The sequence below is a fragment of the Carcharodon carcharias genome, chromosome 21, assembly GCF_017639515.1.
Source record: "Carcharodon carcharias isolate sCarCar2 chromosome 21, sCarCar2.pri, whole genome shotgun sequence".
Taxonomy (NCBI): Eukaryota; Metazoa; Chordata; class Chondrichthyes; order Lamniformes; family Lamnidae; genus Carcharodon; species Carcharodon carcharias.
Window position 1 is genome coordinate 64283225 of NC_054487.1, and position 16013 is coordinate 64299237.

Below are 16013 nucleotides of genomic sequence, written 5' to 3' on the forward strand. Positions count from 1 at the left end.
GGCACAATTAGCGTTCGCTGGACAAAACACACCTGATAATCAAAAACATAAAACTGGCGATGAAGATAAACCAGATCAATTGACGGCAATCAAGAAAGCCGCGGTAAGCCAGCCACTATCTTGAAAGCTGTTTGAAAGCGCAGTCTCCTTAGTCATTGTATATGCTGCGGTTTGGGCATCATGAACCATTCGACCGCACTTCTGATGGCTGGTCTTATTACGTCAAACGCCTAGCCTTCTTCTTTACTGCTAACGACATTGCAGGGGAGGACAAGAAGAGGGCAATTCTTTTGTCCACATGCAGGAACGAAATGTATGAGCTGATCCGCAGCCTCACATCACCCAACACCCCTGATACAAAGACATCTGACAAGTTAGTAAACATTGTAAAAATACACCTGAAGCCAAAGCCCTCAGTCACTGTGAGGAATAGGTTTCCAGGAGAGACTCCGAATGACCCATTGGTTATGCATCTCACATGCTCAGTGCTGCAGGGCGATAATATTCTCAAATTGAGAAGAAGGGCTTGTCTGTTGTGTTTCATGTTCGGAAATTCCATCAATACCTCCATAGTCACCATTTTCACTTTATATCTGACCACAAGCCTCTGATAGGATTATTTGGGGAGGATAAGGCAATACCCCCCATAACATCTGCTCACATCCAGAGGTGGGCACTGATATTGGCTACTTACGAATATACTTTTATTCACCAATCGGGAAGCCAGATCGCACATGCTGACGTGCTGAGCCACCTTTCACTGCCAGGTAACAACGTGAAGGTTCCAATTCCCCAGGAACTTGTCTGAGTACTACAGTTTTTGGATTCCTCCCCTGTCCAGGCCAAACAAATCCATGAGTGGACAAGCCGAGATCCACTTTTACCTCATGTCGGGGAGCAGGTCTTGAATGGATGATCAGGTGAGCCAAAGTCTGATGACATGAAGCACAATTTAAATCGCAGATATGAGCTCATCTGGCAGGATGGCATATTGACCTGGGGAGCAAGATTATTGTGTCCCGAAAGGGGAAGGCCATTACTGGCCGAATTACATAGCACTCACCCTGGCATTAGTAGGATGAAGATGCTTGCGCGCAGCTACTTGTGGTGGCCAAGGATGGGAATAGACATTGAAACCCTAGTCAAAAGTTATCTTCAATGCCAGCAGGTACAAAAGCTACCCCTCTTAGCTCCATTGTACCCCTAGGAATGGCCAGGGTGGTCAAGGGTGCCCCTCTATGTCGATTACATGGGGCCCTTCTTGGGCACAATATTCCTTTTACTAATAAATGACTACTCCAAGTGGATGGATGTCTATGAAGTCCGTTCACCCACGTCCGCTGCCGCCATAGACCGTTTGTGACAGAGTTTCACAGTGCATGGTTACCAGAGGTGCTCATGTCAGACAACGGGATGACATTTACCAGTGGAGTTCCACAGGTTTACAACACTTAATGGAAAAACTCATATCAAAACCTTGTCTTACCACCCTGCCTCTAATGGTTTGGCTGAGCGGGCGGTCTAAACTTTCAAATCTGGGAAGAAAAAGCTGGACAGGGATTCCATCAGCACCAGATTGTCACGGTTCCTGTTCGCCTACCGGACGACGCCACACACATCGGTATTGCCCCCGCTGAATTACTAATCAAGACATGTCTCTGCGCCTGTCTAACTGTTATCAGGCCGAATTTAGAGGCCAAAAGATCCAGAAGGCTAGGCATGATGGCCATAACCATGAATGAAACGGTGGGAGACACAGTTCTCGCGAAGGATTTTGGAGATGGGCCCAATTGACTATTAGGCGGTGAGCGCTGTGACAGGACCTCTCTCCTATAATGTGTCGATAAACAGCCAAATATTTAGATGACACATGGATCATCTCCGGAGAAGAGAGACAGTCCCACAAGAAGGAATGCCTTCATCATTGTGTTTCAGTCTGCACCGCACATGGAAAAAATTTCACACAATTTGCAAGTACCAGTGGGGCCTGTTGGACCTGAGAGTGTTGAAGACACAAACTTGCCCACTTCCACCAAAGAGCCTGGTGAGCAGTTGACCCCTGAGAAGGGGGTCTTGGAAAAACTAGCGGAGACAATTGCGTTATGATGCTCGACACATCTGAGGAAGCCTCCTGAGAGATTTAGCTTGTAAATAGTTATTCATGTAAATAATTGGAATGTTGCGGTGCTTGTTAATTGTACTTTCAAGTAAAGGGGGAGGGATGTGGTAATGTGGAGTGCTATGTACCTTTAAGAGAATGTAGTTAGTTGACCATGTGATTGCATTGACAAATCGCTACACAGCGCTGGCTTCTCAGCTTGAAGGAAAACAACTGTGACATCACAGAAAACTAGTAAGTTGATGGGCTGATAAGTGCTTGGTGTAAGGAGTAGCGTGTAGGCAGCTTAGGACACCAGAGTCAAGGTAGATCTATAAATAAAAATAACTAAAACTTTAAAATAATATAAATAAAATAATTACATAAAACACATACCTGTGTAATTGAGAAATGTATAACTTTTATTTGTAGGTGGTGCTAGCATTTAATAAGCACAGTACATTGTGGTATACATAGTAATTATTCTAAATTAATGAAGAAAGTATTTAAACTAAATTAACTAAATAACATAAGTAGCAATGGCAGGGCAGGTGTCATGTTGCAGCTTTTGGACACCAAGGCAATTCAGGGCAAACACATCTGCAAAAGTATAAGGAGCTAGAGGAATTCTGGATCAGGGTTATTGATCTGAAACCTGAACTGCAGACACTGTGCATAATAATGGAGGGGGAGAAATACCTGGACACTTTGGTCCAGAAGATGGTCGCACCTCTTAGGTTAGTGTCACCTGTTTTGTTCAGCGGTGAGGGAAAGGAGGATGTGAGTGAGGCAGGTAAAGAGACCAAGCAGACTGGAGTGGAGGAGCCTCAGACTTTGCAATCGTCAAACGGGTTTGAGGTGCTCACAGCCTATGTGGATGAAAGTGAGGTCTGCAATGTGGTTGAGCAGATTGGCCATGACACCATGGTACAGGAAACTGTTCAAGTGGGGGGAGCAAACAGGATTGTAGTGGTACTGAGGACAGTATAGTGAGGAGAGGTGACACTGTTCTCTGTAGCAAAGAGCGAGGGTCCAGAAGACTGCATTGCCTGCCTGGTGTGAGGGTTCGGGACATCTGCTCAGTGCTGGAGAGGAACTTACAGTGGGAGAGGGGAGGATCCAGTTGTCGTGGTACATGTAGGTACCAATGACATTTGCAGGGCAAGGAAAGAATCTTTGCGTAGTCATTATGAGGATCTAGGTACCAAATTAAGAAGAACCTCAAAGGTAATAATCTCTGGATTATTAGTTGAGCCAACTGCAGTGGGGAGGAAGTGGTGTAGTGGTGTTGCTCTGGGGACCCAGGTTTGAATCCCACCATGGCAGATGATGAAATTTGAATTCAATAAAAATCTGGAATTAAAGGTCTAATGATAGCCATGAAACCATCGTTCATCAACGATTGTCATCAAAACCCATCTGGGAAGGAAATCTGTTGTCTTTACCTGGTCTGGCCTACATGTGACACTGAAACATGCTCTGAAATGGTTTAGCAAGCTACTCAGCTGTATCAAACCGCTAAAAAGTCTCGAAGGAATTAAACCAGATGGACTGGCTAGCATCAACCAAGGCACCGGAAACAACAACAGCAAACTCAGCCCTGTTGACCCTGCAAATTCCTCCTTACTAACATATGGGGGCTTGTGCCAAATTTGGGAGAGCTGTCTCACCAGCTAGTCAAAGAATAGCCTGACATAGTCATACTCATGGAATCATACCTTACAGGCAATGGTCCTAGACATCACCATCACTATGTCCTGTCCCACTGGCAGGAAAGACTCAACAGAGGTGGCAGCACAGTCAGGACAGAGTTGCTCTGGGAGTCCTCAACATCGACTCTGGCCCCCATGAAGTCTCATGGCACCAAGCCAAACATGGGCAAGGAAACTTCTTGCTGATTACCACATCCCACCCACAGCTGATGAATCAGTACTCCTTCATGTTGAACAACACTTGGAGGAAGCACTGAGGGCGGCAAGGGCGCAGAATGTACTCTGGGGACTTCAATGTCCATCAGCAAGAGTGGCTCAGTAACACCACTACTAACTGAGCCGGTCGAGTCAGAAAGGAATAGTTGCTAGACTGGGTCGGCAGCAGGTGGTGAGGGAACCAACAAGCAGGAAATACACGCTTGACCTCAACCTCACCAACGTGCCTGCCGTGGATGCATCTTTCCATGACAGTAACGGTAGGAGTGACCACTGCACAGTCGTTGTGGAGACAAAGTCCCATCTTTTTTTCACATTAAGAATACCCTCCATTGTGTTGTGTGGCACTACCACCATGCTAAATGGGATAGATTTCGAACAAATCTAGCAACTCAAGACTGGACAACCATGAGGCGCTGTAGGCTATCAGCAGTGGCAGAATTATACTCAACCACAATCTGTAACCTCAAGGCTGGGAATTTTCCCCACTCTGCCATTACCACCAAGCCTGGGGATCAATTCTGGTTCAATGAAGAGTGCAGGAGGGCATGCCAGGAGCAGTCCCAGGCATACCTAAAAATGAAATGTCAACCTGGTGAAGCTACAATACAGGACTACTTGCATGCCAAACAGCATAAGCAGCAAGTGATAGACAGAGCTAAGCGATTCCACAACCAACAAATTAGACCTAAGCTCTGCAGTCCTGCCACATCCAGCCGTGAATGGTGGTGGGACAATTAAACAACTCATTGGAGTGGGAGGCTCCACAAATATCCTCATCCTCAATAGTGGGGGAGCCCAGAACATTAGTGCAAAAGATAAGGCCAAAGCTTTTGCTACAATCTTCAGACAGAAATCCTGAGTGGACGATCCATTTCGTCCTTCTCCAGAGGTCTCCAGCATCACAGATGCCAGTTTTCAGCCAATTCAATTCATTCCATGTTATATCAAGAAACGGCTGAAGGTACTGGATGCTGCAAAGGCTATGGACCCTGACAATATTCCGGCAACAGTACTGAAGACTTGTGATCCAGAACTTGCCACGCCCCTAGCCAAGCTGTTCCAGTTCGGCTGTAACACTGGCATCTACTCTGCAATGTTTAAAATTGCCCAGGTATGTCCTGTACACAAAAAGCAGGATAAATCCAACCCGGCAAATTACCGCCCTGTCAGTCTGCTCTCCATCATCAGTAAAATGATGGAAGGGGTTATCAAGCGGCACTTGCTTAACAATAACCTGCTCACTGACACTCAGTTTTGGTTCGGCCAGGGCACTCAACTCCCGATCTCATTACAGTCTTGGCTCAAACATGGACAAAAGACCCAAACTCCAGCTGTGAGGTGAGAGTGTCTGCCCTTGACCTCAAGGCCGCATATGACAGAGTGTGCCATCAAGGAGCCCTAGCAAAACTGGAGTCAATAGGAATTAGGGGGAAAACTCTCTGCTGGTTGGGGTCATACCTAGCAGAGAGGAAGATGGTTGTGGTCAAGATTGAAGATGATCTCAGCTCCAGGATATCACTGCAGGAGTTCCTCAGGGTAATATCCTGGGCTTGATCATCTACAGCTATATCATCAATGACTGTCCTTTCATCATATGGTTAGTTGTGGCTCAAAGACTGGCGTGGGAGAAGTGGGATCCAGTACAGACACCAGTACTGGGGAAAGTGGGGGCTCTACCATTGGGACAATCAATACCTGAATTATGCTGGGGCAAGTGTTCTTGCAAATCAGAGAAATAGAATAGTTAGCACGCAGGTGCAGCAAGTAATTAGCAAAGCTAATGAATGTTACTGTTTATTGCAAGGGAAATTGAATACAAGAGTAAGGAGGTTATGCTTCAGTTATACAGGGCATTGGTGAGACCACATCTGGAGTACCGTGTACAGTATTGGTCTCCTTAGGCCTGAACTATATCTACTCACAGAAGGGGCCCAACTTCACTAAAATTATGGAGAGGTTTAAACAGCCCACCCCCACAATAGAGCCGGCAAGGGAGGGATTGTTGCATGTGGACTAACTGCCCACATCTTATCCCATGCAACAAAAAATAGTCGGAAATGGGAATGGGTGTACCTACACCACATGGACTACAGTGGTTCAAGAAAGCAGCTCACCACCACCTTCAAAGGGCAATTAGGGATGGGCAATAAATGCTGGCCTACCCAGTGATGCCCACATCCCATAAATGAATAAAAAAAGTACCTGCAGAAGTCTCTGGAACGAGGTGTCATTCGGGAGTCACTGAATACATATGCCTCCTCCAAAGTCCTCGTGAGGAAAAAAGACGGAAAACTGAGGATGTGTGTTAATTACTGGGCACTCAACGCAAAGACTCATAAGGATGCTTACCTTCTACCTAAGATTGCGGAAGGATTTCAAGCCCTTAAAGGTCTTAAGTATTTTGAAGTTTTGATTTGGCCACGGTTATAACCAGCTACTCATTGCTGAAGAAGACATTGAATGGCATTCTGAATGGGCACTGAATGGAGGACTTTACAAATACATAAGAATTCCACTGGGCCTTTGTAATGCCCCAGCCACCTTCATGTGTGTAACTTCTGGTGACCTAAATTTTTAGTCCCTCCTTGTGTATCTGAACGATATATTCTTCTTCGGCTCTACATTCAAAGAGACTCTTGAAAGATTAGATGCCATCTTAGCCCACTTGTTGAAGCTTAATGTGAAAGTCAAACCAAGGAAATAGCAACATTTCGGACAAAAGTATGGTACCTTGGGCACCTGGTCACCAGGGAAGACATAATTCCTGACAATGAGAGTATCTGAGCGCTATGGGAGTGCCACCAGCCTAAGATGGAGAGGGAACAGTGTTGTCAGGCTGGCGACATAAGAGGTTTGTGCAAGGTTATGCCCCACTTCATCACTTGCTGAGGAAACCAGAGAATGACAATATTGCGGGTGGTGGGGGAGGGGGTCAGAGGTGGGGGTTGGGGATGCACGAGGCTTGATACTTAACAAACTATCACAGGGAGATAGGTCCCAGAATGTGACGACTCTTTTTGCACTCTCAATACGTACATTGAATTTTTTGACATGTACTAGGGTGGGGGTGGGGCCGGCGTGTAATTGGCCCTCGATGTCCTGACTTCCAACATCAGACTTTAGAATGGGGCGGAGGCCGGGCCTCGCCCACTATGGTGCATTCCCTGTGGGGCACTAAGTCCACACCAGCAGAGGTCGTCAGCCTGGGAGGAAGCTGGCCAGAGGATCCAGTCAACCCTGGGGGCACTCCTCAGAACAGGAGTTGAAGTCCTTAAGAAAGCCAGAGGTTGGGTGTGAGCCTGGAGCATGGGCTGGAGAAGATGAAGGGACCAGAAGCCTCATGGTGAGAGAGAGAGAGAGAGAGAGAGAGAGAGAGCTGCAGCCAGGAGCTGAGGCAGCAGGTCAAATCTGGGGCTGAGATCTGGAGCATCAGCCATGAATATTCTCTCTTAATAGTTTATTCCTTGAAATTAAGCTTTCTCTTGAGAGTTTAAACAGTTTTGATGCCGGTGAAATAAAGGAACTTTGTTTTTCTTTAACCTTTGTGCAGTTTATGTGCTTGAATTCCTCATTACATTTGTTGTCAGGAATGGGATTCCATAGGCATCAGGTCATGGCAGACAAGATGGAAAGACGCCTGGCCAAGATGGAGCAGATGGTTGAAGGGTTGAATCTGGCGATGTCCCCAAGGCAGGCCAAAGTTGCTCCAGTATTGCTGGGGGCTCAGTTGTCGGCAGAGGAAACCAAATCTTTGTGCCAAAGCCAGGCAGAGGCTCCCCAGTTCATTCCCTTGACTCTACAAAAGAAGGACACGGTGCCCCTGGTTGGCTATTCTACCTACCAATGGGTAGGAAGCTGGACAGATTCACCTACCAAGCCACAGTGGTAATGTTGCTGGCCCTTCTGCGGCCAGAGCGGTAGTAGAGGACATCAAGGTGGACCTTCACAGCATTCAAACGGCGCACAGGGGACGCGTCACTAAACTTGGGGGCTGCAGCCTTCTTGCTTTTCAGGCCATGTCTTATTTGCAGCAGTCCTGGGCTGAAAGCACTGAGAGGTGGGCATGCAGCTGTAATTTAAATGTGGCGCCCAGTGTGATGAAGCAGTGAGGTGAATCGGAGCCTGCCCGCCATGGAAACTGTATATTCCCTGGCAATGCATAATTAATGTGGTGGGTTTGGGATGATACGGCATGAGAAGCCTCCATTGTGGCTGGTGGGTAAAACGTTTTACCCACCCGCTTCCACACTTAGTGCAAATCTGGGATGATTCAGCCCAGTGAGTTTAGACTGCAATTTTTTTGGGGTGTCTTGTGGGGAGATATGAGTTTGATGAGAAGCATAAAGTGAATGCTCAGGAATTCACTGGAAGAAAACCATTTACAACTGTGCCAATCCCATGCAAGAAGCATTTGTGTCAAGCTAGTAATAACTCTTCACTGGTTTAGGTGTCTGTAACGATATTGCTAGGGTAAAGGAATAGTGGGAATTTGAATTGCCTTCTTGTGTTTGTATTGAGACCATTCCAACCTTTTTGTCTAATGTAATATAGTTTCCTTGTTTTAATAACTATTTTATTCTTTGCATTAAAAGTTCAACAGCAGACTCCTGTGAATTTGTTCAGTAACATTCCTCCATGGTTTCTAAAACAAAAAGTTAGGCTCTATCAAGCCAGGGTTCACTCTGGCATCTGACTTTTCCAGCATTAACAGCAGATAGGATCATAACAAGGGCAGACTCAAGTCAAGAGATCAAGTTTCAAGTAGAATTAGGCAGACTTGCATGGATATGTGGTTAGATTTTGTTACAATCTCTGGAGACTGATAACTTTTAAAGAGAAATTTGAACTTCCAGTTATCAGCTGAAAGAATGACAAGTCAAGATTTCATGTTTTAAAACTTTTACAGTAACAAATGACTAAAAACACACTTGGCTAAACACTGTTTTCTTTTTGTAGGCTGCTTATACATTACACAATAGAAAAGATATTCCCTATTTAACTTTTATCATAGACATTTAAATGTCTAGGAACCAGGCTAAGATTATTCTCAGTTACTTATGGGTTGTTCATTATTACTTTCATAGCTGAGTAGCTACTGGTCCCAGAACTGACTTTCGCTGTGAGGGTTACACTATAGATTATTTCCTTCTAACTCCAAGCTATGTGAATCTTCCAGCCTCCTTTAAATCCTCATGAACTTGGTCTCTTTAATCTGAGTGTAAACTCCCATCCTTTGTGTGTGGTGAAAACTAGAATCAGCATTTTCTCTGCTTCATGTGCATATAGCAGGCCACTTCTATCTCTTACTCTCTGCTTCTCAGGTGGCTACAGAGCACCAAAACAAACTGCTGGATGCTTGTAATACTCATGGGTATGTAAGGAAACCTGTGACCTGATCTCAAAAATAGCTTCCTCTGCCCTTGGCAACACTAGACTTGTATCTAGGTAGAATTGCTAATTATCTATATTTAACCTCAACTCCCTTCCAGCTTAGCAGTAACTGGACAGTTTACAGCACAAGTGTTTACAACATGATACCTATAATACCTTTCCAAGACTTAGGGAGATTCAGGATCTACACATGGTGTTTTAAAAGACTGCTGCCATTGTTGCTAAACATAAGTCTCTTGCGCCTTCTTCTCAGTAAAGCAATCTGAGCCTTCTTTTTATCTCTAACATTCAAACCACCCAGGCTTAATGTCAGGCAGACTTCTGAACAGGTCACATGACTCACCACATTTACCCTAGTTTTAAAGATTCAGTCCTAAAATATAATAATCTTCTAAATCTTATCTCAGGGTCAAATATGGCATGAAAATTAGGAACAATCTGGTTCAGTCTCAAACAGTTAGTGTCTAGGAAACAGGGCTTGTAGCAGAGACTGAAGACATTGGCTTTGGTCTTCCTAATATTTAGTTGGAGGGTCATCTGCTCATCTGACTCTGGTTGTCAATGACTCCTCTGATTTTTCCTCTCCCATCTCTGGGGAAGCAGTATAAAATGCATGCTGCAGTACAATGAACTTTCAATTCATTGTACAAATCCTTTACTTTAGGAACTCATTAAAAAGTAGAATTAATGCTGTGCAGCAAGGCCTGAATTTCATGCAGTTTCCCTGGATCACTGGATTGACTAGGTCAAGGACATTTAGATATTTTGAGGGGAGGGGGTCAGGCATTTGAGACACCCACCATAGCTTAACTTTCCAAAGTGTAAGTGGGTTACATGAACAATATTCAAAAAATGTCAATTTTTGTGTATGACAGTTTTCCTAATACAACCAATGTGAAACAGTGCATAATAACTTCCCTAAAACCTTTAAAAATAATTTATCCAGAAAGTTATCGACATGCTCTGGGGGGAAATGGCACAGTTCTTAGCAAGATGCACATCATAATAAGGTCTTGATTAAAATAATCTTCCTACCAATGCATTTACCTTTGTCAGGGCTGCAATTCGCTGGGCAAGCTCAGCTTCTACTTCTGGTAATGTTTCTGCTCTCTTCATTGTTTGCTGTAGCTTCTGTTCAGCATGTTCCAGGCGTTCCTGTAACTGTCTATTTTTTTCTTCTAGCTAAATTCCCATGTAACAGAAATGCAAAATATTAATTTAAGTAATTGTCTGAAAATAGTTTTCTTCTACATCATTTAATTGGAAAATTTAATATTTGTAAATAATCTATAAATATCTAAAATGAAGCAAATCTTATAAATTTGTTCAACGGAATACAAATATTATCCTATTTATAATATTTTTTTCTTGTAATTTACTACAGATTTTAAGGTGACATGCATTACCATAACTATTAACATTTTGAGTTGCAAATCTATTCAACACATTTATAGGTTGATGCTTAGTGCATTGAATCTAAGAATTAATAACAAAGAATACTTTTGGCTTGGTAGTTTGACTAAAGTGAATATTAAGAATAATGTCAACAATATATCAATTACGTTACAATATATTGTAGCTTGGGTTTATTCTAAGAGTAAAAGATCCTGAGATCCAATGATTCCAATCATCCCACTCCATTGGCTGAAAGTGTCCAAAGCCCTATACTCTGAACCAATTAAGGAATATATTCCCACACCTGGCCACTGGTGCTTAGAAGAGGACGTAACAGTGGGGTCTGTTCAGTTTGGGTATGCCTGAGGCCCACCCAGGGGCCAAAGCTTAAAAAGATTTCAAGTGCAACTGGCGGGGTCGGTTAACTATTGAAATCTCCGTTCACATCGGTGGGATCGGGATATACCGCCAGCGTGAGGGGCTGGAAAATTCCGGCCATAGTGATTGATCTGCTCCTGGTTGGAACATCTTTGTTTGGTAAAGTTTTGGGGCCTTTTATATGACTCATAGACGTTTACAGCACAGAAAGAGACCATTTGGCCTATGGTGTCCACGCTGTCCAACGAAGATCTGACTACACTAATCCCATTTTCCAGCGCTTGGCCCATAGCCCTGGAGGCTATGGAAACGCAAGTGAATATCTAAATACTTCTTAAATGTTATGAGAGTTTCTGACTCAACCACCCTTTCAGGCAGTGAGTTCCAGACTCCTGCCTCCCTCTGGGTGAAAAAAATTCTCCTCAGCTCCTCTCTTAGCTTTCTACCTCTTATCTTAAATCTATGCCCCCTGGTTATTGACCCCTCTACTAATGGAAAAAGTGCCTTCCTATCCACCCTACCTATGCCCCTCATAATCATATACACCTCTATCAGGTCTCCTCTCAACCTTCGCTGCTCCAAGGGAAGCAACCCCAGCCTATCCAATCTTTCCTCATAGCTCTGACCGTCCAGACTAGGCAGCATCCTGATAAATCTCCTCTGCACCCTCTCCAGTGCAATCACATCCTTCCTATAATGTGGTGACCAGAACCGTATGCAGTACTCCAGTTGTGGCCTAACCAGCATTTTATAGAGTTCCAGCACAACCTCCTTGCTCTTGTATAATATGCCTCAGCTAATAAAGGTAAGAATCCCATATGCCTTCTTAACTGCCTTATCTACGTGCCCTGCTATCTTAAGGGATCCGAGGATATGTACACCAAGTTCTCTCTGATCTTCAGTATTTTCCAGGGTCCTACCATTCATAGTGTAATCCCTTGCCTTGTTAGCCCTCCCCAAATGCATTGCCTCACACTTTGCTGGGTTGAATTCCATTTGCCAATGCTCTACCCACCTGACCAGCCCATTGATATCCTTCTGCCATATATGGCTTTCCTCCCCACTATCTACCACCCCACCAATTTTCGTGTTATCGCGAACTTCTTGATACCACTACATTTAAGTCCAAATCATTTATGTACACCACAAACAGCAAGGGCACCAGCACCAAACCCTGTGGAACCCCATTGGAAACCGACTTCCAGTCACAGAAACATCCCTCTACCATCACGCTATGTTTCCTGCCTTTCAGCCAATTTTGGATCCAACATGCCACTTTGCATTGGGTCCCATGGGCTATTACTTTCTTGACCAGTCTGTCATGAGGGACCTTATCAAAAGCCTTGCTAAGGTCCATGCAGACCACATCAAATGCATTACCCTCATCAACACTCCTGAATATCTCAAAAAATTTGATCAAATTTGTCAAACATGACCTTACCTTAACAAATCCATGCTGACTATCGCTGATTAATGTGTCTCTCCAAATGCAGATATATTCTGTCCCTCAGAATTCTTCCCCAACACCAAGGTTAGACTGATTGGCCTGTAATTTCCTGTTCTATCCCTTCCTCTCTTTTTTAATAATGGGACATTGTTAGCAGTCCTCCTGTCCTGTGGAACCTCACCTATGGCCAGAGAGGATTTGAAAATTACTGCCAGGGCCCATGATATCTCTTCCCTTGCCTCCCTTAACAGCTTGGGATGCATCTCACCTGGGCTTGCAGATTTATCCACTTTTAAACCTGCTAAACACACTGGTATCCCTTCTCTCTCTATGTTAATTTCCTCTAATATTTCACAGTCCTACACACTGATGTCTATATTTGTGTCGTCCTTTTCCATTGTGAAGACTGACACGAAGTATTCATTGAGGACTGTACCCATGTCTTCCGGATCCACACACAGATTACCTCTATGGTTCCTAATTGGCCCTACTCTTTCCCTACTTATTCTCTTGCTCTTTATATATTTTTAAAAAAACCTTTGCGTTTTTCTTTATTCAACCCACCTTTCTCATGCACTCTCTTAGCTTTCCTAATTTCCTTTTTAATTTCCCCTCTGCACTTTTTATACTCCTCTAGGGGCTCTGCCATATTGAGCCTTTGGTATCTGCTATAAGCTTCTCTTCCTTTCTTAATCCTAACCTTTATGTCCCTTGACATCCAGGGTTCTCCAGACTTAGTCTTTGTCTTTATGCGAAACATATTTGTTCTGTACTCTCGCTATTTCCTCTTTGAATGCCTCCCACTGCTCTGACATAGTTTTATCTGCAAGTAGCTGCACCCAGTCCACTTGGGCCAAATCGCATCTCATCTTAATAAAATTAGCCTTTCCTCAGTTTAGAACTTTTATTTCTGGCCCAACCTTATCCTTTTCCATAACTATCCTTAAGCTAACTGAGTTATGGTCACTATCTCCAAAATGCTCCCCTACTGATACGCCTTCCACTTGCCCAGGCTCATTTCTGAATATTAGTCCAGAACTTCCCCCTCCCTTGTTGGGCTTTCTATGCACTGGCTAAAAAAGTTCTCCTGGATGCAACTTAAGAATTTTGCTCCCTCCCTACCTTGTACACTAAAACTTCCCAGTTAATATTTGTGTAGTTACTGCCTTATTGTTCTTACGCTTCTCTGAAATTTGATTGCATATTTGAACCTCTATTTCTCCCTGACTGTTTGGCGACATATAGTACACACCCAACAGCATTTTTGCCCCTTTTGTGTTTTTTACTTCTATCAAATGAGGCCTCATTTGATGATCCTTCCAAGATATTATCCCTCCTCAGTGCTATAATTGATTCATTGATCAATATTGCAACAGCCCACCCCTCTTCTATTCCCCTTCCTAACTTGTCTAAATACCCTACAACCAGGAATGCTGAGCTGCCAAACCTGCACTTCTTTTAGCCAAGTCTTGATCATAGCTATCATATCACACTCCCACATGCCCATCTGTGCCCTCAACTTGTCTGTCTTATTCCTCAGGTTCCTTGCATTAAAATATATTCCATTTAGCTTTGTTAAACTCACTTCTTCCTTATCTAGCCTATGTATCCTCTGCCTTCCACTCTCATTTACTAGTGTCTTAACTTCTAATTACATCTCAGCTTCTCTCCCCTCTGCACTACTTTTCAGGAACCCATCCCCCTGACCTTAAGAGGATTCTCAAATGGCAAGGTTTATGAGGGCATAATGGGGAGAATTCCCAGGGTGGCTTACATCTCCATTAGACATGTCTTTGTGTGTTGTAAGGAAGGTGTGGTGAGAGTGGAAGGAAGATCCTCCTATTGATCCCTGACTGAAAAATGACTGTCAAATATGGAGCACAAGGCTGGCTGACCCAGAGAGATATGGTGTTGTTACGTACTGTTATTTTGGAACAGCGCAAGTAAAAAAAAAGTGAAAATGACACATACTCATGAATCCTATTGAACATAGAACTGTCTGTGCACTACTATTATTAAAAACATGGAAGAATCAAACAATTCACAATTTGTGATGTATAAGAAATATTCTTCACCTCACAAACGTGTCACAATGCAATAACAATCTAACCCTACTACTAAATCCAAAAAAAGATGAATTGCAGTAATATAACATAAAAATAAAAGAAAACCAGTCATACAACTGGGAAATCAAAACAGAGCTGGCTGATGAGGTATAATATTCATTTATTCATGTGTGCTCTGCCCGAAGTCATGACCTTGGCTCATTGTCTGCTGATGCTCCAACCTGAGTTTAATCCTTGGCAGTTTTTGTCAGTGGTGGTTTGACATTACCTTCCACTCTCAGGGGCAGGATGAGAAGGCAGGTCCCAAATCTACCTCAGCTGGAACGGGAACCCAACTTGTATTGTTGATGTTATTCTGAACCGTGTGCTAGTCATCTAACCAACTGAGCTAATCACCCCCCAGTCTACAATATATTGAAGAGGAAATTACCAGTTTTATTTAATGAAGCAGAGTGACCTTATTTTTACATATTTAAACAGTTGTGAGTAATAAGGAACAATTTTTTTTATAAATAGCAAGGCATTACAGTATTTGTTTTGTTTGTGTGGTGTTTTTTTAAACTTCTGAAACAAATCTCCTGATGCGCCATTACCACTGCACGCCCATCCATCTATTTACATATTAAATTGAAATTTATGAGCTATGACTTAAATAATATTGGAGAATTATTTAGATGGCATTTGGTAAACACCAGTAAAATGCTAACTAGACTTATAATGCTGCAAAGAATAATAATAAGCCCAAGGATTGGGAGTGTTCTAGGAACTAGGACAGGGAACCAAAATGTCAATAAAAAGTGAGAAAATAGAATCTGAGAAGAAACTTGCCACAAATATAAAAATAGATTGTAGAGAGTTTTACAAGTATATAACAAAATAGCTAAAGTAAATATTGGTCTCTTAGAGGTAGAGACAGGAAAAATTATCATGCACATTGAGGAAATGTTAGAGACATTCAACAACTATTTTGTGTCTGTTTTCTCAGGACACAATTTGCATACCAGAAATACAGAGTAACAAAGGGGCTAAAAAGAGTGAGGAATTTAAGGTAATTACTATCAACAGAGAACAAGTACTGGAGAAACTTAAGAGGCCAAAAGCCAAGAAATCTCCAGGACCCAGACCTACATCATAGGGTTCTGAAAGAGAAAGTTGCAAAAAAGTTTTACAAAAATTCCCTAGTTTCAAGAACGGAGCCAGTGTATTGGAGGTTAGCAAATATAACACTATTATTCATGAAAGGAGGGTAAGAGAAAACAGGGAACTAAAGGCCAGTTAGGCTGACATCAGAGAAAATGCTGGAATCT

General features: G+C 43.2%; 1 protein-coding gene across 1 annotated transcript in view; it reads right to left on the reverse strand.

Annotated features, from left to right (window-relative positions):
• Positions 1-16013, reverse strand: part of ppfia2 (PTPRF interacting protein alpha 2) — a 647479-nt gene that overhangs the window by 218923 nt on the left and 412543 nt on the right. The window contains exon 12 of the mRNA XM_041215777.1: positions 10468-10602. Coding sequence (XP_041071711.1) covers positions 10468-10602 — 135 coding nt within the window. The remainder of the gene's footprint in view (positions 1-10467; positions 10603-16013) is intronic.